The sequence below is a fragment of the Colias croceus genome, chromosome 2 (genome assembly GCF_905220415.1).
Source record: "Colias croceus chromosome 2, ilColCroc2.1".
Lineage (NCBI taxonomy): Eukaryota > Metazoa > Arthropoda > Insecta > Lepidoptera > Pieridae > Colias > Colias croceus.
The window spans coordinates 11,989,334-12,015,008 of record NC_059538.1 but is presented as its reverse complement, the minus strand read 5'-3'; the positions used below and the strand labels follow the sequence as shown (position 1 = coordinate 12,015,008).

The 25,675-nt window shown below is 32.8% G+C and overlaps 1 protein-coding gene across 1 annotated transcript in view; it reads right to left on the bottom strand.

Annotated features, from left to right (window-relative positions):
• The window catches only part of LOC123701658 (neuroligin-4, Y-linked-like), a 60,644-nt gene that overhangs the window by 19,544 nt on the left and 15,425 nt on the right, over positions 1–25,675 (bottom strand). Inside the window, exons 2-3 of the mRNA XM_045649148.1 lie at positions 5,443–6,036; positions 2,512–2,729 (exon numbers count right to left, since the gene is read on the bottom strand). Of these exons, the coding sequence (XP_045505104.1) occupies positions 2,512–2,729; positions 5,443–5,957 (733 nt within the window). The 5' untranslated portion in view covers positions 5,958–6,036. The remainder of the gene's footprint in view (positions 1–2,511; positions 2,730–5,442; positions 6,037–25,675) is intronic.

The window sequence follows — 25,675 nt, the reverse complement described above, 5'->3', positions numbered from 1 at the left end:
ATTCATAAAATAATTTCGTAAAAAATTGAAAAGCAAACAAATTTATTTATTATCCTTGATTTCGTGGCTTGAAAATTTAATTAATACACGGACATAATCGTTTTTCTACATAACGCTTTTGAAATCAACCACATTATATAATATGACATCATTAATTTCAAAGAGTTTTTCTAAATAGACGCAGTAACGGTCAGTGGAATTAATTGAAATTTAAAAGCTACTGAATTCTTTTCACCGGAGGCATATTTCATATTTTATGAACGACCTTTACGTACAAAATAATAATTAAACATACCTTGAATATATATAATTTATTAAATTCGTCATTAATCTGACCTATATACATAAATAGATACTTCTCACATATTCAAAAAGGTTTAAAACGCATCAGTGACACAGTTTAGCATCACCAAGCACTATTCAACATAAACAGATTTTTTGAAGTGAAACTTCTTTAGGCGCGTTGAGAGTAAAATTTAAAGGTCGCGTCATGGCAATACCATCACGTTATGGACTAAGCCGACGATTTTGGTATGGAGAACCAAGGCGATTGTGACATTATGACTATAAAGTGAATGCGAGTAATCGATTTTTCTTACATATTAACGGTTATTGGTGAACATAATTATCATCTATTGCTAAATAGGGAAGCTGGAATAGGCATGACGAAAGATTTTGAAATCCTCTTCCATAATGTGTGTATACGTTTACTATACAAGAAAAACCCTATATTTCGGGAATATACTTAAATTTAACGAAGATAAAAGCCATTTTTCAAAAAATATTTATAAACTGTGCCAAAACAGCTCGCAGGTGTCATGGCGTAGGTGTGACGTCACTCTTTAGTAAATACGTAATTATTTGTACGCATTGCGAAGAAAATTAAATAAATGTTTATTTAATATGTGTTATAAAAACGAATTTCAAAGTTTATAAGTGGTGTGCAGTATTGCAGTGTGAATCCACATAAAAATAATGCTCAAAAATGTGTTAGTAATTATTTCAAGCGAGAAAAGAATAAGAAATGATTGTATAAAGTGGGCGCGGAGAACCCCGAAACCACGTATTGTGAATTCGCAATTATATTTCTGTTGTGAGTCGACAAAGCATACGTGAAACAAAAGAAAATAAATAAAAATGCGTATTCTCAACATATTCATAACAACAAAATACATCTGACGTGAGTTGTTTACTTAAACGTGACGTCACGCGTGTTTTAGTCAAAATGGCCAACTGCAGAATTTCAATGTTTTATTTTATTGATAATCTCATTAATCTTAATGTTTTTTAGATTTTTAAGTCACTATATTTAATTTATTTATTATACATTTTCCCTTGAAAACACTAATATGATCATTTATGGATACTGTCGTCATGCCTATTGGAGCTGTTCCGCGTGCTTTCACTAGTGGTCGAACCCGCGAGCAAAAACTCTATCAATTTCTATTTATAGCTCATGTATTATCCTGATTTATAACCTATATTGTTGAAAAATTTATTCCAAATCCGTTCTGTAGTTTACTCTTGAAACACTAACCAACATACATCGATCCATCTTCAACAACTTTCGCATTTAAGGACGTATTTACAAATTGACGCGCATCAATTTTAGGTATTGAGTCTTACTACTACACGTGCACGGCTCACACACACATCTAAATGCGCGAAGCGGCGGAATTATGAGTAAACTGACACGACTTGATACTTGAGCTTATTTTTATTGCCATGTTTTTTTAACTTTACTTTGATTTGTAAAGTTTGTAACGTTGAATGGTCACAAAAGTAGATACCAGATACCACCTAATTTCATTGAACAGTGATTGTTAGGTAAACAAGTACTTGCCAAAGTGTACTTCGAAGACTGGTACTGGAACTCATAGACGAGTAGAGCTAGGAGTGCTGAGTTTGGGCTCGTTTTGTTAGTTATGTTGAGACCTTACCTCCGGACTTGATGGAATGACCTGCAGGTGTACTTCGAAGACTGCTACTGGAACTAATAGCTGAGTAGAGCTAGGTGTGCCGAGTTTGGGCTCGTTTTGTTAGTTACGTTGAGACCTTACCTCCGGACTTGATGGAGTGACCTGCAGGTGAACTTCGAAGACTGCTACTGGAACTATTATACGAGTAGAGCTAGGTGTGCCGAGTTTGGGCTCATTTTGTTAGTTATGTTGAGACCTTACCTCCGGACTTGATGGAATGACCTGCAGGTGTACTTCGAAGACTGCTACTGGAACTAATAGATGAGTAGAGCTAGGTGTGCCGAGTTTAGGCTCGTTTTGTTAGTTACGTTGAGACGTTGGTAATTATTAGTTAAATTTGGTTTTGTACTATTTCGCCGCAAAATGCACCGAAAAACTGCTTATTTTAGTCAGATTCGTAAACGCGTCCTTAATGGGACTACAAGTATGTTGTACCTTCTATAACTACAACATATAGCTACTTATATATATATATATATATATATATATATGATATGGCAATTTAATATAATAAAAGCTTCACAAAACTTACTCTGTAACGGTGCAAATATGTTCAAATACAGACAGTCCTCGCTTTGATTCTTAAGATACGGTATCAGTCTTTTGATATATTCTAATCTTCCTTTGGGCATTTTCTCTAGAAAGATCCTCTCATCATTCAGGTCGGGGATCTTCTGTGGACACGCGGGGCCTGGTCTATCTGATACTCTTACACCTTCCCAGGGTGATGGCGTGCGTGTAGGACTGAACCTGTAATACATAAGGATATATAGTATTCGAATTTTGTATAAGGTTGTAAGAAAGTTGGCCTATAAAAGGTCTTGGGGCAATAAAATGTAGATTCCTTATCCTCCTTACTATTTAAAATAAATAACACAACTTAAAGTAATCAAAACACAAATCATGCATTTAAAACCCTTACGACCCACGTCTTATATTTTTTGTTGGTATAAATAATATAAGAAGACACTTGTTATTTATTTCTCTCTACTTTTCCAAATATGAAAGGAATCGCTTTGGAAATCAGTATCTAGATAATATCTTAAAATATAGAAAGTGATATAATTTAATTATATTAAAAACTTAAAATTGTAACTTTCTCAAAGTTTGATTTCAAGTCACGAAATGTTGAAAGTAAAAAACTTTTCAGACTGGCCACTTACAGACATCACGTCCTCAATGTAATTTATTTGGCGCAGAATCTAGTTTATGAGCCCATTAAATCTGTGTCAATGCCAATCTGCTTTTATGTCGTTATTAATAATTTATAACATACTGAACAACAATCATTAAAGCCGTTTTATGTCAGAGTCAAGATCACGTTTATCAGACATAAAATAACGAAAACATGAATGAAAGTTGCATGATAATATGCTTATTTGCTTGATATGATATTTAATTTTATAGCTTAAAAATGCTTCTTTATAAGTGAGGTTTTTTCAAGATTGGAAAAATTTATATCATGAGGCTCGCCTCAATCTCGAACCTCGGTTCGAAGCCGCGTTTTTTGCGATCATCTCTTGAATATTTATTAATGTTTTTTCTTATTAATATTTAATTTTAATCATTATATTTTTACTAATATAATATGTATAGACTAAGAGATAAATCGGAAAAGCGAATGTTAGACGCCATTACGTCACCGTCACTAACGTTGACAGCTATAAAATTTTGACGCATCGCTTTTAAATGGCTCAATTAAACGTCCGTTGTTTCGCGTCCCTTGCAATTTTTACAGCGCCTTTGCGCCTTTGCAGCGCCACATTTGTGTTATGAAGCTCCGTGTACAGACGTGAACGTTAAGATTTTCGCGTTGTTGTTCGCGCACGTTCGCGCCTGTTCGCGCTCGACTTGCAACCTTGTGGACAAAGTAATTTTTTAGCAACTGTTGTCATATAATGAACGCGCTTATCTTTCAACAATGCACCAAGCGTTATATGGGCTATATTCAAGTTTTACAATCTACTTACAAATCACTTAATTAAGCGATATGATTGGTTCCATACAATCATATTCCTCGCTTCACATCCTCGCATATTATTCGTGGATAAACATCCATATACCTCGAATTCACAGCGTTAATGTGAAGCCGCCATTAAATAAGGACTGTCAAAATGGCATTTCCCGCGTATCCGCCATATTTGAATGGAAATTGTGCGCCGAATATTTTTAGGGAGAATTGCTGCGTGACCTATTATTATTTGGAACTAGTTGACGCCCGTGGCTTCAGCCGATTTGTCTAAAACTTTATAAATCATATACTGAAGCCTTGCTTCACTTGGAACCATTATATTAATTGAAAATACCGTATTTAATATACGTTGCGTAGTGTTTAAAGTCTAAAACTATATAGAGAAAGACCCAAGGGAAAGACAGACAGAGGAAAACGACTTTGTTTAATATAATTTACTGAAGTATTTTTTATTAATTATACAGTTGTAAATAGTATTTTTATTCAATTCAGTTTTAGTTCAATTGAAGCAAAAGCAATCTTATTATTGCACTATCAGAATCAGAGGTAATAAAGTTGAAATTCTGCAAAATGATCAAATGCTTTTAGTGGTTACTTCAGCTCTGAAACGTTCCCGTTAATCACAATATGGAATCGAAATTCAATAGTTCATACGTTTCTCCTGAATTTTAGGTATTGAAGTTACTCCTAAAATTATTGTTATTGATTTGATATTTAATAATCAGAAAGCAGATAAATTGCATTGCATTTAATGCTGGTTCGCAGGAAGGCGCATGCAATGATTGCCAAAAAAATTGTTTTTAAACGCATTTGTTGTTCGTTTCGCAGAAACAGTTTCAATTGATTCTAAATTAATTAACTCTGATATTCAATAACCATATTCATTAACCAAGCAGTTAAATTGCATACATTTTAACAAAGCCTTTTTTGGCGAATATTATTCGTATATTGTGTTTTACTCTTGTAGTTTTGTTAACATAAAACACATTATCTCGTAAAAGGCTGTTTTCTAGTGTAATATCATCTAGATTGATTCAAAGCTGTCCCGTAATCAGATAGTGTTTTGTTAAATGTATTAGGTAATTTATCATCCAGGTAGTACTAGATCGATCAATCTAATAATAGCAATGTTAGAGCCGTTTTACAGCTACTTAGTATGTTATATTTAGCTTATCTATCAGGCAAATGGCTATTAATGTATGAAAGTATATGTCAAAATGTATCAAAAGATTCAGAGACAGTATAAGATTATCATTAACAGCTTCTGTAAATGTTCTTGTAAAATGGTACTATGAAAATATAGCTGTAAAAGTATCGAACAAATCGGAAAAAATATCAGGGACTGGTGAAACATGTAGGCTGTTAAAACTTAATTTAGAGCATTCAGATATCTAATTATTATTAATACAGTATAAAATAAACGTCGTATACTTAAAGATCGTACTATATATATACAGTAGATGTATATACAGTAGAAAAGGAATGTCTTACCTATTAGATCCCACAGGAGGAGTAGCGTAAGGTACGCCTAGGAACACTTCTAGCGGACTCAGAAATCTATGTTCATCCATCGCCAACACGATGCCCTGTAGCTTCCCGTACTTCGTCTGAACTATCCTACTGCTAATCTTAAATTTAACCTTCGTCTTTGGTATAGGATTAGATGGATTCAAGTAATATCGTTTGTAATCCCCATAATTGCTATACGAATTCTCGTGACCATAGAATTTGAGGAAATCTTCACTATTATAATACGGGTTATCGAAATTGACTTTAAAACTCTCCGTGTCCTGATCATAGTCTTCGTTAGGTGCGTCGTTCTGTTCGTCGCTGTGACGGTTCATGTTTGTTGTGTTCGAGTTGACTGATTGGATAAGAAATAGAAGAATGAGGTAATACGAATTGAGTATGACTTTAGTTTTTCGTTTGGCGCGCGTTCTACAATCATATTGACGCATTGCATCGGCCTCACTCCGCGCTATATGGAAGCAACGGGGTGGAAACATATTTCGTCATGTTTTTATTTTTATTTTTGATTTACCGCTACAATGGTCATCGATTCGATTCAGCTCGCCTTCTCGCCATCTGGAATAAATGCAATATGTTCAGTGTTATTGGTTTGTGTACGCTATAGCTATAGATGTAGTTTATATGGCGCTTATGGCTTTGGCACTAGGAGAATTTTGAATGTGTTTCTTATTATTAGGTAGTGCTCTTTTGGACACATTCATTACCATAATTTGAGCCTTAAAATGGAACGATTGGAATATATTATATTTATTCATTTTCTACCTATTCCATCTAGCATTAATTAAGAATTGCATAAATGTTAAGCAAACTAGAACTTCAAAATAGTTTTAAGTTTGAGCCGAAATATAGACACAAAAAGACAAAACATTGCTGGATATAATAAAATTATTAGGACATGAATAAAAGTGAAACCACTACTGCAAATTGAAACTGAAAACATTAGCCTAAATTGTTGTCGCAATTTCTATGGCCATCTATGCATATTTTTATGAATAGTGTTTTGATACAAAGCGTATAAACCTGCGAAGAAATACATTTTTAGATAACCTTTTTAATCTAACGAGCCCGGCCTAAAGTGGGATCACAACGAAAGGATTTCAAGATACTTCTCTATCAGATTCAAGCCCTTAAAAAGGTAAATTCGACGTTTGATAATAATGAAATGCTAACAATAGTCTATATTGTATACCCTTAATATTTTACGACCTGTTGAACATATTTTGTAAAAATTACGATCAAATCTTTGCATGGTATTAAAAGTTTTCTACTCAAATGGTCTTCGATATAACATAATATTAAAAGACTTTATTAAAAGCTCTCAAAACCGTATTGAATAGATTAACGTGTATATAGTTTTGAGTTTGATATAATAATCCGAATTTATGTTGTACTAGCTTTCAGACCGCGGCTTCGCCCGCTTTGTCTAAAACCTAATAAATTATACACTAAAAGTATGTACGTATATATCTGTCAACTGTGCTATAAGCTTCCTCTTGAATCACTATCTATTAAAAAAACCGCAAAATCCGATGCGTACTTTTAAAGATTTAAGCATACAAAGGGACATAGGGACAGAGAAAGTGACTTTGTTTTATACTATGTAGTGATTTCGTTAAATAAACCTCTACGAATCAAATCCGACGATTTTTTAAGGACTGATTTTTCAATCCTTGGTTAAAACTTATTCATCGAATAACGTATTAACTACGATTTCAAAAATGTATTCTTATTGTCCGTATTTGACAGTTTACAGGTGACATTTTAAAATGTTCGTGTAATACTTTATTGGACGGATAAATTACTACATTGAAAAATCAGCCCTAAGTACTATAAATGCCAATATTAAAATACTCTTTGAAAAGTAAACACTGAATAAATACCGGGTAAAAATTTGACTAACAGCTACGTGCGGTGTCATTCATTAACATCACTTGGGAATGCTTTAATCCGGGATAAAAAGTAGCCTGTGCTAATCCAGGGTAAAACCTATCTTCGCACCTAATCCTTTGTGACACACACACGTCACACAGTTTAAAGTATTAGTTTGTGTTCAATAAAAGAATGTTAATAGGAACGTTTAACCAATTTTAAAAATGTTTGTTTAGGTACTAGCTGCTTCGGGAGATGTTATTCTGCCCTGCCCCTTTTACGTTTTATCTCCATAAGACCTTCGTTTTGCTTTGACAAAAATGTTAAAAAGAATTATCCGAATTGTTCGAGCCGTTTTCGCGATTTACGCTTAGCAACACGTGACGATTGAACAATTTACAACGCTTACTCAAATACACAGACCCTATCTACCTATTACCTACTAGTCTAAAATTAAACACAATAAAATATGACTTATCACTTTTTTCCCATCATAACTGTTGTTAATTGCATAAAATTATGTAAACCATAAACAATAGGCTGGTTTCTATATTTCCTACTAGCTTTACGCCTGCGGCTTCGCCCACATTTTCAAAAAAACCCGCATAGTTCCCGTTCTCGAAGGATTTCCGGAATAAAATCTATCCTATGTGTTAATCCAAGTTACCCTCTATATGTGTGCTAAATTTCATTTAAATCGGTTCAGTAGTAGTAGAGTAACAAACACACACATACATATCCTCACAAACTTTCGCATTTATAATACTAGCTTTCCGCCCGCGGCTTCGCCCGCGTTTTCAAAGAAAAACCCGAATAGTTCCCGTTCCCGAGGGATTTCCGGGATAAAAACTATCCTATCTCTCAAGTTGGATCGAACTGCACATGGTGTGCGAATTTTATTATAATCGGTTAAGCGGTTTAGGAGTCCATTGAGGACAAACATTGTGACACGAGATTTATATATATATTATTAGTAGGATGAGTAGGTAAACAAAAGGGAAATACCATAAAAATTTATCTGTACGTCACCATTTTTATTTTAACGACTGAAATAGAGTGTACTTTAGAAGTGTGTTAAAATCGTCATGAATTTTCGACCCAATTTTTAGAGAGCACTACGAAACGTTTAAATACAGGGATAAGTTTAGCAACTGTTAATAGTCTGATTGAAATGCCAGTTTTTAAATGCGTGTTTTCATCGATTGTTGATTCAACCATCATAGTTGATGTTACTATGCATGAAATATTAAAGTTTCAAAGTTGATTTTACGGGATTACATGTAGAAATTGCGTGGTCACGGGGAGACGTTCTCTGTAAAATGTGTGAAATCCGTTAAAAAAGCCGTCTGAGAGCTGACGACCTACATTTTACCTGGCCCTCCAACTATCCAGTATGAAATAGTTTCGAACTAGCGAACAAGTATACACTAAAATGTACATGTTTGAAAACTCCGTAAACGCTTTGGAAATTTCCCTACGCGTTTGACTTTGTTCTTGTTCCTCAATAGAATACCTTTTCATTCAATAAAGAATTTCGTTGGCATACAATGTCAGGCCTTTCTTTTACCGTCATGCTTTAGCGTTAGCTTTCATGTTAGTAGAAGTGAGGGTATTTGGGATAGGTAAGTAGAAGTGAGGGTATTTTGGAGTTGTAAGCAACGATTAGATGAATATTATTTTGTGTGATTGAATATCCTTGAATCGACTCAAGGAGATGTTTTAATACAGTTTTATAAAATGTATAGTTATTGAGCTATTAATAATTTATTTATTTAGGCCAGAAATATTATGAACGTATTAACGTAACGAAAATTATCGAGTTTAAGGTCTTTATCAATATTTTTAAATAATAATCAATATCCATAAATCATCTTAGTTTTTGATACATATTTTTATTTAATTGTAAAATATACACGGATATAGGTATTAGGATATTATACAACAATATCATGTGACTGTAGATTTATAAAAGAAAATGTGTGCGTGTACTAGTGTACACACGTAAGAAGTGAAACTTCTTTATGACCTTATTTTTCAAAAAATAATTTACTATATGCAACTTTACAGAAATACGTCAAATCACGCGTGGGTAGGGTTAAGAAAAAGATGTATATCAAACAAAACACTCGTAAAACGATACAAAATATTATCCATAAAAATACAATTTGATCCAGAATAAAACAATTTATCATTAAGTTTAATTACGGATTATAATATTAATTAATTTGCAGAATATATTGTAATCAATTTATCATACTGCGGTATCTATTCATCATAATATTATTGGAGATGAATTATAACTTGAGTGAGTAAATATGCAAATTACTTGGAAGATAATAACTTGTAATCTATGGATCTAAACTGTATAATGTACATAATCTTAAAGTTATCAATTAACTAACATACATATTATAGCTATATAGTAGTTATATGTTACTTATATAAATGAATGTCAATTTCCTTTAGGGCCAATTTTTCAATCCTTGGTTAAATTTATCCGTTCAATAAAGTATTACACGAACATATTAAAATGTCACCTGTAAACTGTCAAATACGGACAATTACAATACATTTTTGAAATATAATATTAGTAGGATGAGTAGGTAGTTTAAAACGTTATTCGATGAGCAAGTTTAACCAAGGATTGAAAAATCAGCCCTTAATCTTATAGAGACTTAAATCATTTATTATTTTTTTAAACATTCAACTTCTATATGGTTAGTTAGATACTATATTATGTATAGCGTGTACAGCGTCAATTAAACTCCGACTTTCTAAAAACAACAAAAAATATGTTAATTATTCATCATCATTAATCATTAAAAAATCTTCCATTGTTTTGGGAATGTTTGATAAGGTTTGTTAAAATAACATGCAAGTCTGCATAACATTCTAATTTAAAAGAAAAATCGCTTATGTTGTATCCAAAACAATAATTTAAATACCTACGTAAATAGATTGTTATGAAATGCCTTTGAAAGCTAGAACACTAGATATAAATAGCTACATATTTCATCATATTCTTTCTATTTTACGCCAAGCTTTCTGTATAATGAATAGTAAATTCTCGCCATATACTGAATTGTTCAGAAAATTGTCCATCCATCTCGCTCTAACCAAAGAGAATAAAAGAAAGAGCAATATGCGAGGTTAAACACGCAATAATATGAAACAGGAAATTCCATTTGTCCTCTGTAACCTAACAGCTGTTTTATCCGATATTTATGTATGAGAGAAAATCTTGGAGTGTATACATTGCTGGGGGTGTAAGGAATCTCGACGGGTGTACGTATGAAGTATGGTATGTAGCGAGCAATGTATGATGGAATTAAATCTCTCGTTATTGATCCGTATGCGCATTACGTTATCCATATTAATGAGTGGTTCTACAGTTATCATGGAGCTTCTATTGTAATTAAATTATAATATTTCTTTCGTTTTCAATGACTAGTAGTACAGAAATATTTTTCTAGAAATTCTGTGTACCTAATGAATTTTGTCATGTGCTCTTAGCACTCTGAAAATTTATGAAACAGTTATGTAATATGTTTAAAAATAATTTCTTCAGGCATGTTTTCAAATCATTGCCGTAAGTTCTGTTTCTACATTTGTTTGGTAGATTTCACTGCACAGTGATAATGCTGTATGAAATTTGATTATATACTTATCACATATCTTAGTAGGTATATAACGTCAAAAATATGAAAAAGTAAATAGTTAAGAACTGAAAGAATATAACTTTGATAACTGTTATATTGTAATCTATACATGACTAGGTATATATTAACAATTCATACTCATCAGAACAAAGCAACCAGTCTATCTAAAACACACCATTAATTTTTCACCAAACTGACCTCTATCTCATCAATTATGAATCCCTTATCACGCCACACTAATTAGTATGCATAATACAACCTATCTTGACAGAATCTATATAGCCTGTACCTCAAATATTTGGGACTAAATGAAGGCAGAGTCGAATCAATTTGTCGTAGAATAATGGTAAATTGTTAAAGTTAGAAGGTATGTATAAGATGTAAATCGCTACATAGTACATATAAAACAAAGTCGCTTTCTCTGTCCCTATGTCCCTATGTTCCTTTGTATGCTTAAATCTTTAAAACTACGCAACGGATTTTGATGCAGTTTTTTTAAAAGATAGAGTGATTCAAGAGGAAGGTTTTAGTATATAATTTATTAGGTTTTGACAAAGCGGGCGAAGCCGCGGGCTATAAGCTAGTTCCTTTATATAATCTGCTAAAATATGAACGTCTATGTCAATATAAAAATTAGGGATGAAATAATTAAATTAAGATGTATTTAAAACAAAAGATTTAATAATTATTATTACATTGGGTCTAAATTCCACGATCGTTGGACCAAATTTTAATAATGTAAGAAAATTATTTGTACCGATGCAGTTGTTATTTTGCTACTTGCTAACAAAATATAAAGCTCAAATAATTTCACTCTCTTCTTTGTAGATATAGTATATTATTTATCCAAATGATAAATCTCGAATAAATAAGTGCTTTAACGACACTCCACACTAACTTTCATATCTTTCGTTTGAGTTTTCCGCCATTTTAAAAGTTATGATGAGGCATCCGAAAGTTTTCAACCTTTTGGAATTTTTCAAGTAATTCTTGGGACAGACCACAAATTGGAGTGTGCGGAAGAAAAAATATACACAAAACAGATAAATCATATATTATAAGTGTCTGTATGTGATTTAAAAACAGATTGTTTTGAAGTGAAACTTCTTTAGGCGTGTTGATAGTAAAATTTCAAGGTCACGTCTTGGCAATGTCGTCACGTCATGGAGTAAGACGACGATTTTGGTATCTTTGAATCTTGCCAAAGAAGTTTCACTTCTGACACGTGTGCTCGGCTCGTTTTTATAATTATTAATTTATAGTAGGTATACATATATAAATTCGTAGAGATTAAGAAGGTACAATAAAATATTATTTTTATTATCTATAGCGTTAAACTTGCGTATCCAAGAGAAAAGAAACGGTTCATTGCATATTAAATAGACTCTAGACTTCCTTTAATCTTATCTTGAATTGCATTTTTATCGCCTTAAAACTATTTCCAATGGGACAAATGTAGCCAGTACTTTACATTGCAAATTGTACCTACTCTAAGAAGAATTCTTAATGAGAATAATTTAATGTCTACAGATGAGTGCAATGAATATATTGTTTCTTTATTTTTGTTGTGAACTAGCTGTTTGGTTTTGCTATATTTTCAATTTAGTTCTTCCATGAGGGAGTGGTTTTCTTAAACCTAGGTAATTAAATCGAAATGTTCAAATTTAATTTAGAATTAACTATTCTATAAATTACAGAACAACGTACAGAATACGACTAATATCAATTTACCCAAGTCACCAATTAGTGTACAACTAGATTTCCGCCCGCGGCTTCGCCCGCGTTTTCAAAGGAAAACCCGCATAGTTCCCGTTCCCGTAGGATTTCCGGGATAAAACCTATCCTATGTGTTAATCCAAGGTACCCTCTATAAATGTGCTAAATTTCATTGTAATCGGTTCAGTAGTATTTGCGTGAAAGAGTAACAAACACACACACATCCTCACAAACTTTCGCATTTATAATATTAGTAGGATTTCTAAGTTGGTCGCGGAAGAATTCTAATCAATACCCGCGGCCCCATCATTAAAGCGGCTCGACGGAACACAGTGGGGTTTTAGTCGGTAAGAATCCGACATAACCCACGGCTCCTTCCCCGGGGGCCGTGGGTAACTTTGGAAGATTTCCCCACTATAAAAAAAAGGATTTCTTTAATGCCATCCTACTCTATTATAAATAGGTATATAACATTCTTGTATCTACTGTAGTCTAGTCAACAATGACTCAAATTCTCATTAAAGTTTATTAAAGTACGTTCCTTTCTCGAATGTACTCTAAATTTTAACACAAGAAAACCAGTGACAATATCATTCAGGACACTCAAATAGGATACAGCTAGCCTTTGAAATTCCCTATTTACGTTATTAGTATTCGAATGTCGTGTTGCAGAAATTCTGAATATAGCCTGTGAAATTCGTGAAACAAAACCCGGTGCCGTAATGTCCTATGACGCATCTATATGTAATAAGCTAATACTCTTTGCCAAGATTTTGGCAGTGCCACCAAATCGATACTTATTTGAATATAGTTTAATAAGAGCGCGCATTAATTTCTGACAGTCATATTTCTTTTTCTCCCTTCTAAAGGCCTTTTGTTGAATTATTTACTTTATCAACCGACTTTAAAAAAAAGGCTATTATACTGTATTTTTTTAGCTTGTTACTTCATCTGTAAATAGGTTTTTTTTTTATTATTATTTATTGGTTGCCTTTCGGTTGGCCCCATTAAAATGTTGTTTAGTTCTGTCAATTTTCAGGCGGTTTTTTTTTCAGTACTAAATTTGATTGTAACTAAGCACATTATGATGGTGGTGGTATCAAAGCAGGCAGCAGCTCATACTGATGTTAATGTTTCACTGATCTTCTTAAGAGCATATAATATGCCTTCTCCCGCTTTACAAGAATACATGTTCAGAAAGGAAGATGTTAATACATTATACATGAAGGAGAAATTTGTATAAATCTTACTAATATTATTAACTTGAAAATTTGTGAGGATGTATGAATATTTGTTCATCTTTGACGCAATAACTACAAAACGGATTTTGTATATTGAATACTTGGTAGTTTTTGAACCAGAATAAAACATAGGCTATAGAAAAACTTGCTTTTTCCATCTCTATAGAACTAAAACCTTTTAAATATATTCATGCGTTTGAAGTGAACAAAATGAACAGTCAATAAAAAGCCAACCTTTCAACAGTTTATCAGCAGAGTATAGTAAAAAATCTGAACATTCCAACGTTTACAATTCCCTATTGCCTCGTTCAAGCCAGAACTTACAGGGCACGCCCATCGGGAAAACACGAAAGTGAAATACGTTGCGTTTATTTTTAATGTAGCTTCGAATTTATTTCCGATGTTTATTTCTCTGGGGCACCGCACGTCCGTCTCTCTCGAGCGCTAAACGACAAATGAGATACAGTTTTGATTTTCGAAAAAATAAAGTAAACATTTTTATAGAAACTAGCTTGACGCTCGCGGTTTCGCCCGCGTAGTCAAAGAAAATTCCGTAGAAGTGTCACCGCTAAAAAGGAAGTAATCAGGAATTTTAATGAATTACTAAAATTTTTATACCTAAAACGGATTTATTTATTTATTTTATTTATCTTTGGGAAACAAACAATACAATATATCTTATACATAAGAGATAACAAACTATACACATATCAGCAAAGTTTCCTCTAAAAATTTAAGTTCTTTAAAAAAAATACACATTCAGTCACAAACAGTCGCTACTTGAAGATACAAATAAATATAGAAATAACAAGCATGAATACAATTTAAATATCACAGTTACTATTGCATTTACTTCGAACTTTGGTTCAACAACAATTCTATAAAAATGTTTACTTTATTTGGATCAACTGTTTTGTCCACACCTTCCTACGTTTCTTCGCAATCTTTCACGTTATATTCTTATTACAATTAACTTATGGTTATGACTAAAATAAACTTATTCAACAAGACAAGAAAAATAATTGCGAACGGAATCATACAATTAAAAACGCCATTACAAAGGCTTGTTAGGAAACGTAATTTTCAAAGTGAAATTTACTTAATTACAAGGTCTGGATGGGGTCCAATGGTATTTGGTGTGGAGCCAGACATTCGGATCGCTGTCGTTAACTAACGTCATTAACTCTCCTTTACATCATTACGTAGATTAATTTTGGTTTTATATTAATTTTAATTAATTGATAATTTGGATCATTCTATAAAGAAGCATTTTATTGTATTATGTAATTAGGTACTTCTACTTAATCTAATAATTGTTTTTCTTTTTTTCCGTTTCTCAATTTATTATCGTTTTTCTCCCGTGGTTGCCTGGCAGAAATCACTCCATAGAGAATAGTGATAAGGCCGCCCTTTGTGCTATTGTTAATTGTTATTTTATGTATCTGGTTTATTGCAAAATAAAGTGTTAAAAAATATTGAAAAAATAAATAGCAGGGGGTGTTACTGGATCGATACCAAGCCCAAATATGTGATTAAAAAAAATTTTGTATGTCTGTATGTTCAGGCATCACGTGAAAACTAACGGTTCGATTTCGATGAAACTTGGTATAATTATATCTTATTATCCTGGGCATAAAATAGAATACTTTTTATCCCGGAAAAATACGTAGAAAAAAAAAATCTTAATTTTTCTTAATTTTTCCGCGCGGACGGAGTCGCGGGCGGAAGCTAGTAAATAAATAAATATAATTTTTGATATAATATATAGGTTATAATTGTTGAGCAATTAATGAATGTGTGGCTCTTTTAATGTGACCATAACGTTTTGCGTGGTATTTTTCGTTTAATAGAGCGTATGCATAAATTACAATTAAAATCTATCTGTGATAGGTAAAATAAACTTTTCTCTTAGCTTTGCTATTATCCTGCAAAAATATAAAATGTATATAATTACTATCGGTCCGCCCCGGCTTCGCCCGTGGTACATATTCACGTTTTCTCTACATAAGAACCATCCTCGTACTTCAAGGAATACAATAAAAAAAGAATTAAAGAAATCGGTTCAGCTGTTCTGAAGTTATGCGCTTACCAACACATTTTGGGATTCATTTTTTATATTATAAGATTATAAATATAAGGATTTGTGTCATTGGAAATTAATGTTTTAGCGACAGCGAAATACGTATATAATAATGTGATATCATTTTTCGATTCTAATTTTATTTCAAAACACATGCAAATCGGTTTAGCAGTTTTTGCGTAAAGCAACAGCAAACGCAAACTTCCTATAATACAGTTTGAAAATTGAAAACAAACAATGCTATAATAAAATGTATAACGCGTCAGAACATTCAATTTGTTTCCAGAAAAATCGTACTTTCTCAATAAAGTAAGCAACTTCAACTTACAATATTCCCAAGTTACGATATTAGTTTACAAGTTGAACGGTTGTTCTAAGTTATTGTACATAACTTATGTTATATTATAGTAGTAGTTATATCTATGAAAAATTTTATGAATTTTTGTATTATGATCTATTGCACAAGATTAATATTTTTGATTAACTACTTATTTCACACTAGCGGTCCACCCCGGCTTTGCCCGTGGTACATATTTCGAAATAAAAAGTAGCCTATGTCCTTTCTCGGGTATCAAAATATCTCCATACCCAATTGCATGCAAATTGGTTCAGAAGTTTAGGCGTGATTGAGTAACAGACAGACAGAGTTACTTCCACATTTATAATATTCAATAATAGTAGGGATAGTTATATAGTTAAACTAAGTAATTAGTAATCTAATAATAATGAAAATATTAAAAAATACGCTCAAATTCATGGAATTATTACATTGTCACTGACCCTTGTTAAGTAGTATACGTACATTAAATCTGTCCGTATAAAGTGGGTCAAAATCAAGTCTAAAGTCGATTACATTAAAACACATGCGAAGCTACTAAAAGCGTGTTAAAAAGTAAAAAACACTTATTAAAATTTCATAGTAATAGTTACGTAGTTACTACGTCTTAGTCTGTAGTAATACAGGGTGTAATCGTTAAGTGTGCACAGGCGATTATTCCGTAACTATTGCAGATATCAAAAAACTTTAAACTGATACCGAAAGACCTTTACCTAATGAGTAAAATGACAATAATAACTTATTAAAAATTACATTACATTGAATTTTCCATACATTTCGTGTTCAAAGTAAATGTTCGAAGTGACGTCCTCGTTTTGGAATACCATTACATATAAATTTATAAAGAATAGAAAAAATTCGATCACGAGGCGGGACTTGAACCCGCATCCTTCGCGCCATTCCGGGGCGGATGCCTAACCAACTCAGCCACTCGTGACCCGCCTGAGCAATCGAATTTATTCTATCCTTTCAGTTTTATGTGTCTTAAGGGACACACCGCGCGCCATCTATTGAGATGATTTAACAACCATCTCAACCAATATGAATGATTTTTTCTATTCTTTATAAATTTATATTTATAAAGCATTTGAATGCCATAAAAACCAAAAAATATAAATTCAAGAAAAGGTCGTGTTCCATCGTTACAATATTGTATTCACTGAAAAGTGCTTCATATTGGTTGAGATGGTTGTTAAATCATCTCAATAGATGGCGCGCGGTGTGTCCCTTAAGACACATAAAACTGAAAGGATAGAATAAATTCGATTGCTCAGGCGGGTCACGAGTGGCTGAGTTGGTTAGGCATCCGCCCCGGAATGGCGCGAAGGATGCGGGTTCAAGTCCCGCCTCGTGATCGAATTTTTTCTATTCTTTATAAATTTATATTTATAAAGCATTTGAATGCCATAAAAACCAAAAAATATAAATTCAAGAAAAGGTCGTGTTCCATCGTTACAATATTGTATTCACTGAAAAGTGCTTCATATTGGTTGAGATGGTTGTTAAATCATCTCAATAGATGGCGCGCGGTGTGTCCCTTAAGACACATAAAACTGAAAGGATAGAATAAATTCGATTGCTCAGGCGGGTCACGAGTGGCTGAGTTGGTTAGGCATCCGCCCCGGAATGGCGCGAAGGATGCGGGTTCAAGTCCCGCCTCGTGATCGAATTTTTTCTATTCTTTATAAATTTATATTTATAAAGCATTTGAATGCCATAAAAACCAAAAAATATAAATTCAAGAAAAGGTCGTGTTCCATCGTTACAATATTGTATTCACTGAAAAGTGCTTCATATTGGTTGAGATGGTTGTTAAATCATCTCAATAGATGGCGCGCGGTGTGTCCCTTAAGACACATAAAACTGAAAGGATAGAATAAATTCGATTGCTCAGGCGGGTCACGAGTGGCTGAGTTGGTTAGGCATCCGCCCCGGAATGGCGCGAAGGATGCGGGTTCAAGTCCCGCCTCGTGATCGAATTTTTTCTATTCTTTATAAATTTATATTTATAAAGCATTTGAATGCCATAAAAACCAAAAAATATAAATTCAAGAAAAGGTCGTGTTCCATCGTTACAATATTGTATTCACTGAAAAGTGCTTCATATTGGTTGAGATGGTTGTTAAATCATCTCAATAGATGGCGCGCGGTGTGTCCCTTAAGACACATAAAACTGAAAGGATAGAATAAATTCGATTGCTCAGGCGGGTCACGAGTGGCTGAGTTGGTTAGGCATCCGCCCCGGAATGGCGCGAAGGATGCGGGTTCAAGTCCCGCCTCGTGATCGAATTTTTTCTATTCTTTATAAATTTATATTTATAAAGCATTTGAATGCCATAAAAACCAAAAAATATAAATTCAAGAAAAGGTCGTGTTCCATCGTTACAATATTGTATTCACTGAAAAGTGCTTCATATTGGTTGAGATGGTTGTTAAATCATCTCAATAGATGGCGCGCGGTGTGTCCCTTAAGACACATAAAACTGAAAGGATAGAATAAATTCGATTGCTCAGGCGGGTCACGAGTGGCTGAGTTGGTTAGGCATCCGCCCCGGAATGGCGCGAAGGATGCGGGTTCAAGTCCCGCCTCGTGATCGAATTTTTTCTATTCTTTATAAATTTATATTTATAAAGCATTTGAATGCCATAAAAACCAAAAAATATAAATTCATACCATTACATTCCACATCGAGCTCTATTTACAGTTGTTATATTGTTCCCTAATTATTATTTCTCTGAGAATACAAATGAGTCTAAAATCTGAAACTTCCAAAGTCGTAGGAATTGTTTTAATGTGCGCAGAATGCATAATGCACACTTTTTATGTAAGTTACGTGCATTTAAATTGATGCAAAATTAAACATTGTTACTACAATTTTAATAATTATTTGGAATAAATGTCTCTACTCTCTAAACCTAATTAATTTTTTTTTAAATGGTCATGGTAATCTAAGTCTATCTAGGTATGGAATAAATGTTTGAGTTTATTCATTTTTTTATCTTATAGGTACTTTCGGTTGTGATACCTATCACAATAATAAAAATAATATACTTATACTAGCGGTCCGCCCAGGCTTCGCCCGTGGTACATGTTTACGTTTTCTCTACATAAGAACCATCCTCGTACTTCAAAGAATGTAATAAAAAAAGAATTATCGAAATCGGTTCAGCCGTTCTCGAGTTATGCGCTTACCAACACATTTTGCGATTCATTTTTATATATAAGATTATAGATTATTAACTTAATAATGATATGTGAAATAATATTATATATCTACCTATGTGAATCAAGCATATATAAAAAAGTGACAAATATAAGAAAAATTTCAACAAAGTTTTACATTTATGTAATCACAGCTATAGATATAAATTTTGTAACAAACAAAATCAGAAGTGTGATAGCCCTTTAGATTTTAATTTTTCAGGGATGTAAATCTGAGCAAGCGAAGCCACAGCCAAAATGCTTGTTAGTTAGTTGCATAATTTGTCAAGAAAGTCTCTCAATTGAATAAATGTTTAAATTTCTAGAAACAGGACCAACGAATAACATTTTTCTTTACACAATCATTCGTATAGGTTTTGTGCCAAAATATGCTAGTAAAAGTTATTGCTGTGAAGAATAAATTCAAGGGTATCATGATATGCTCGTTTTGTATGATAAAAATAACATGAGAACTCTATGTTCTTCATAATAATTTTTGCGCGGTCTATAATATTATAGATTTGTCATTTGACGAATATTTCTAGAGATCGAAATCGCGTTTGAATTAATAACTATTTCGACTTGATATGAAATTCCTAATTTTCAACTGAAGGCTGAAGAATTCGTTTGTTTGTTTGAACGCGCTAATTACAGAAACAGCGCACAGATTTCAATAATTTCATCGTTGAATATTCACGAAATTTCTGAGCGTTGGTACTTTACTGCTTACTATAATATTTATCAAGCAAAGCCAGGGCGGCGCTAGTTCTACAAAAAATGATAAAAATTATATCACACATTCACTCTGTATAAATAAATGACTATTGTATAACATTTATATAACAATCATCATTTGTCGAATTAGTCCTGGACATTTTAGTTAATACCTACACTCTACAGTCCTCTCAAAGGCTGATAGCTACAAATACCTTAAACCTACCTGCCACCTTTGGACGGTTTTCAGGCCAAATGAGAAACGTCTTAGATTTATAACCATTTGGAATCTATTGTTTTCAATTTAATTAAATGTAAGTACGAATAATGGAAGCATTGTACCTTTGTATTGTTCATTGTAGGTAATATTTCAGTATTGTTCTATAGAATTATTGTAATAGAAATAGATTTGATTTTTTGGTGACCTTGTATTTTATTCAGCGCCTTTTCAGATAGGTAAAGACGTGGCAAAGATAATCATAACAAGAATTTATGTAGTTTTTACACTTTTATCTGTACTGTCTAGATATACAGAAAAATGACTAGTTTTCAGTATGCTTAAGAACTAGTGGTCCATCCACCCTGGCTTCGCTAGTGGTATCAGGTAGTTACTGTTTCAACGGAGAATGGATTTTTGAAATCGGACCAGTATTTTCTGATATAACAAACAAATTCTTCAGCTTAATATTGTTACCTATATATTAAAAAGTTGCAATAAATCATACTCCCATACATAAGCGGTTTTGAAACGAAGCCATAACTCAAAAATATAAATAACAGTCGAGATGTATGCATGAAAACTGTAAAATTCAGGCTCCAAGTCCAAACTGTTGAGCAAAAATTGTATTTGTATGCAAATGGCGGCTCTGCGCTGAGATCGTAACTGCGTTCCGATATTGAATGCGGCATCCGTTTTTGAAAAAAATATTTTCTAAGAAGCAAATTGGAATGGGTTCAACCGCCTGTGCTGCTACTAGAGAATATATGCTTGATTATGTTGAAGAAGGAATATATGCATGCATGTCAAACGAGATGTTTTATTGTACTAATAATATCATACCATACAAGATTCTGGTAGGAGGCTGTTCCCCGTTAAATTAAATAATATGGTGCGGTGTACAATGCAATTTTTGTATGACAACATAAAATTGCATACAGATTAGATCTTGATTAGATCCTATAAACGACGTGTTTGACATTTGACATAATGTATTTAATACTTGATTAAATCCGACGAGAAAAATTAGTTTGTTTTCTTTTGTTTCTCAATGAATCAAGAACGATTTGTCTCACTATATTCATTGAAGTATCAAGATCTTATTCCCAAGTCGGAAAAAATATATATCAATAGATAATTTATTCCTCCCCATAAATTTACTAAGAACGTAACAAAAGAATTTATCCCTACAAAAACATTGGAAAGAATTCCCTGTTTCATATCCGTGAAATACAATTTACCCAGCTCCCAAGTTTACAAGAACAAAAATAAAAGAAAGCACAATAAAGTGAAAAAAAAAATGCAAAGAAAACTAAAACTAAAAAGTTGGGAAGTTCTTGCGATGAGTTTAACTTTACCACTTATTGCCGGTGAATTAAAATTTCAGGGAAGGATAAAGTGGAAGCTTGGAAGAGTGATGGGTTGTTTTATTCTTTTGGTTAAATATTTAAGGGACATTATTGCAGAGGCTATTAGGAGTATTAGGCTAACAGAATAGATGTGGATTAACTAGAAACGTAAATCTATACCAGTATTATAAAGCTTTGTTTGTTTGTTTGAACGCGCTAATCTCAAAAACTACTGGTCCGATTTAAAAAATTATTTCGGTGTTGGATAGCCCATTTATCGAGGAAGGCTGTATATCATCACGCTAAGACCAACATAAGCTGAGCCACGCGGGTGAAACCGCGGAGAGCAGTTAGTGTGAAATATTTTTCAAATTTAACTATCTATAGTTAAATTGTTGTCAATATTGTTCGTCAATGTCTATAGACATTGACGAACAAACATGGTTATTACCAGTATATTTAAAACGCTCTCTCGATTTCATTATATCTCGTAAACTACATAATATAAAAGAAAGTCGCTTTCTCAGTTCTCTGTCCCTATGTCCCTTTGTATGCTTAAATCTTTAAAACTACGCAACGGATTTTGATGCGGTTTTTTTAATAGATAGAGTGATTCAAGAGGAAGGTTTTAGTATGTAATTTATTAGGTTTTAGACAAAGCGGGCGAAGCCGCGGGCGGTAAGCTAGTTTTACATATTTCATTTAATAGTTTACACAACATCAGCCCCAAAACGTTTCGTCATCGCCCGAAAATTGAAACTAAGCTGAAAAAAGCCCCACAATTTGAAACCGTTAAGTGAAACTGGAAAGGGTAACTTGTAGGGTTGTCACTCGATGTATTGTCACGTTTAGGGGATCTCTGTTTTGTTTGAAAGAAAGGGATGGAATGAGAATTGAGATTTGAGTTGCATTGGTTGTAGGTCTGTATTTTGTATATGTTTTTGTAGCAACCTATAGTAATTAATGATAGATGAGGTTTTATGTTTGTTAGTTACAAATGGAATTTTAGCACTGTATAAACTATAAAGCTTAATTCACCAAACATCATTGTAAATTAGACAGTTCAATCCTATATTAAACTATACATGGACAGCTCACAAATTAAACAATCTAAAAATATAGTTTTATCAAAAATCGTTTCAATAACTTTTAAACGTCATATTTTACTTACATCTTTAAATTATGACCCCAAAAACTTATTTTTCCGAAACAAATATAATATATAAATAAATGAAAGATGTGACAACCCTAACAAAAAATACGGAAGTGGGCAATCTATCCCCCGTTGCCCCCCAAGGGGCTGCAAATGGCCGGATGGGTCATTGGTGATATCATGGGTGATGACACAGTAGATATCTTTGTGATAAGGTTTTATTGTTTAAAGTCACGGAATAAGATTTACCTACGTGTGTATACTTCGAAGCTGTTATAGAATTTTGACAGGATTTTATTTCAAAAACATATTACAACCAAGGCGAAAAAGTGTTAGGAAGTTTTCATCTGTTTTGAAACATTTATACAGTAGATAAATGCTATCAACGGAATAAATATATATTATGTATAACCTATTTTATAATTCGTATAAAATAATTATGTAATCTACACCGATCTAACAGGTAAAGGTATGCAATTGTACCTATATTCTCTACCTTCTGGTATATGTACAAATAACAATTCATATTAGCTAATATTTGTACACGCAAAAATGAAAATTTTCATACCTACAAAAACTTCACGATCTCTCACAAATGGTTTTAAAACATTCATCAAATTGTGTATTTCAAACAGCTGCTGCTGTGCCAACACAATTTGACGAGACCTTTGACCACATTTATAAGAAAACAATGGTCCCTCGAGCCGTCTAAATGAAGATGAACAATAAAAAAGGTAAACGAAGATATACGATTATATAATTAAAGTGCGAGAAGGACGGACGTTGGGCAATTCGCAAAGGGCCCTAGGGACCGATACGTACCTTGGCGCTAATACGTTTTCCAGTTTATGTCAGACCTTGTAATTGTTCCTGGGTTTGGATTAGATTAGATGTAACTTTTTGTTGTGGTAATGTTATTTGATGAATGGTAGATTGAAAATATATCGCAGTCGGATTGTGTAAGTCGTCGTATTACGGTTAGGCTATTCGAAATTAGGGCGATCAGCAATTAGTCAGATTTAGCGCATGTTCAGTAGCAAATTGCGAATTTCTGTGTAGTTTCTAAACAGCCAAACCCTTAAAAAATTAAAAAAATAATGGTTATCACTTTACTACACACATTCCTATACCAACTGCTATTTAGTATCTATTTACATAAGTATATTTCTTTAATTTTATTTCCAGGATATTATTAAAAAAATGTACTTAACCAATTCAACAGTTTTTAAAGAGAGGGTAGAACTAAAAATCAGTAGGTACTTCATAATACGATTCTTGTATCAATCAAAATGCCACTAGAGTTTTTAGAGATATCATTAAATCAACTAAACAAAAAACGTTTCTGAACCTTTCAATTACACCAGCAAATCAGAAAGAAATAAGTAAGAACAATTGAACAAGCGCAAAGAATACCTAACAACGCTGCACTAAGCCGTTATATCCTACGGATTCAACTCAAGTCTAGAACAAATCTAGTATTAACCGTGGCTTTACTGCTCTGCGACGTTCAATAAATCTTTGCTATTATTAAGCTAGAGTACAGATATTGGAAATATTTTATAAGGAGGTATGATTAAGATTTTTTGTTTTATTTGTAACGGATAAACACAAACTGTCAAAATTTTACGTATTTTTTGATTTTGTTAACTGATGGCCTCCGCGGTGCTAAACCAGTACATGCATTATGTACTTACCATAATTTTAACTGGAAGATTTATGTGCGTCGTAAAAATTATGAGCCAAACGTTGGCTTTAATCCTCACCCGTGAACGAATTCAGTTAAGTTTACAATCACACAGATACAATATATTATGTAGGTACTAACACTGCGAAAAGATCACGCACACAATCGAAAAAAAAATGGTCAACTTTTTACAGAAGTTTCAAATGATTTAGAAATAATAATATTAATGTATATTATAATTAACACTTTAAATAGATGTAATAATTAATATTACCTTCATTTTACAACAACTTATTTTAACAATATGCAATTATAGCACATATCCTACGGAAACAAAAGATTTAGGCGTACCTCGGCTCTCAAATTGAATTCGAATTCATTGAGCTTGCCAAGTCCTCTAGTAATTTAATAAGCAAAATGCTGTCTGCTCAATATCCAAAGTAATACTGAAAATCCATATTAATATACATTTTCAAATTATTTCCAACCTAGAAAGTAAAGAAAAATTAGTTACTTTTATTTGATGTGGTTTGGTGTTTTACATTTTTGTGTCAATAAATGTAATGAATTGATTTATCGCTTTTGAGTTTCTATGATTGACATTAATAAGTTTTCATCTGTCAAACGAATTACGAATAAATGGGCTCTAGATACGTAATAAATTTATAGAAAAGAATACTAAATATATATAGAAATAAAATAAGTTCTATCAAGTAATCCTTCAATTTGTAGTAGATTGTAAAAGACACAAACATAAACCAATATGTCCCAGTCGTCGTCTGTGTCCTAACAGAATCCTTAAATACGCCAAAATATCAATTTTTAGTAGATTGTAAAAGACACAAGTTAAGCATAAACCAATATTTACCATTTTTCGTCTGTGTCCTAACAGAATCCTCAAATACGCCAAAATACGCTAAAAGCTAAACAATCATAAAGCAAAAAGCATCGAACCGTGAAGTTTTTATTGAAG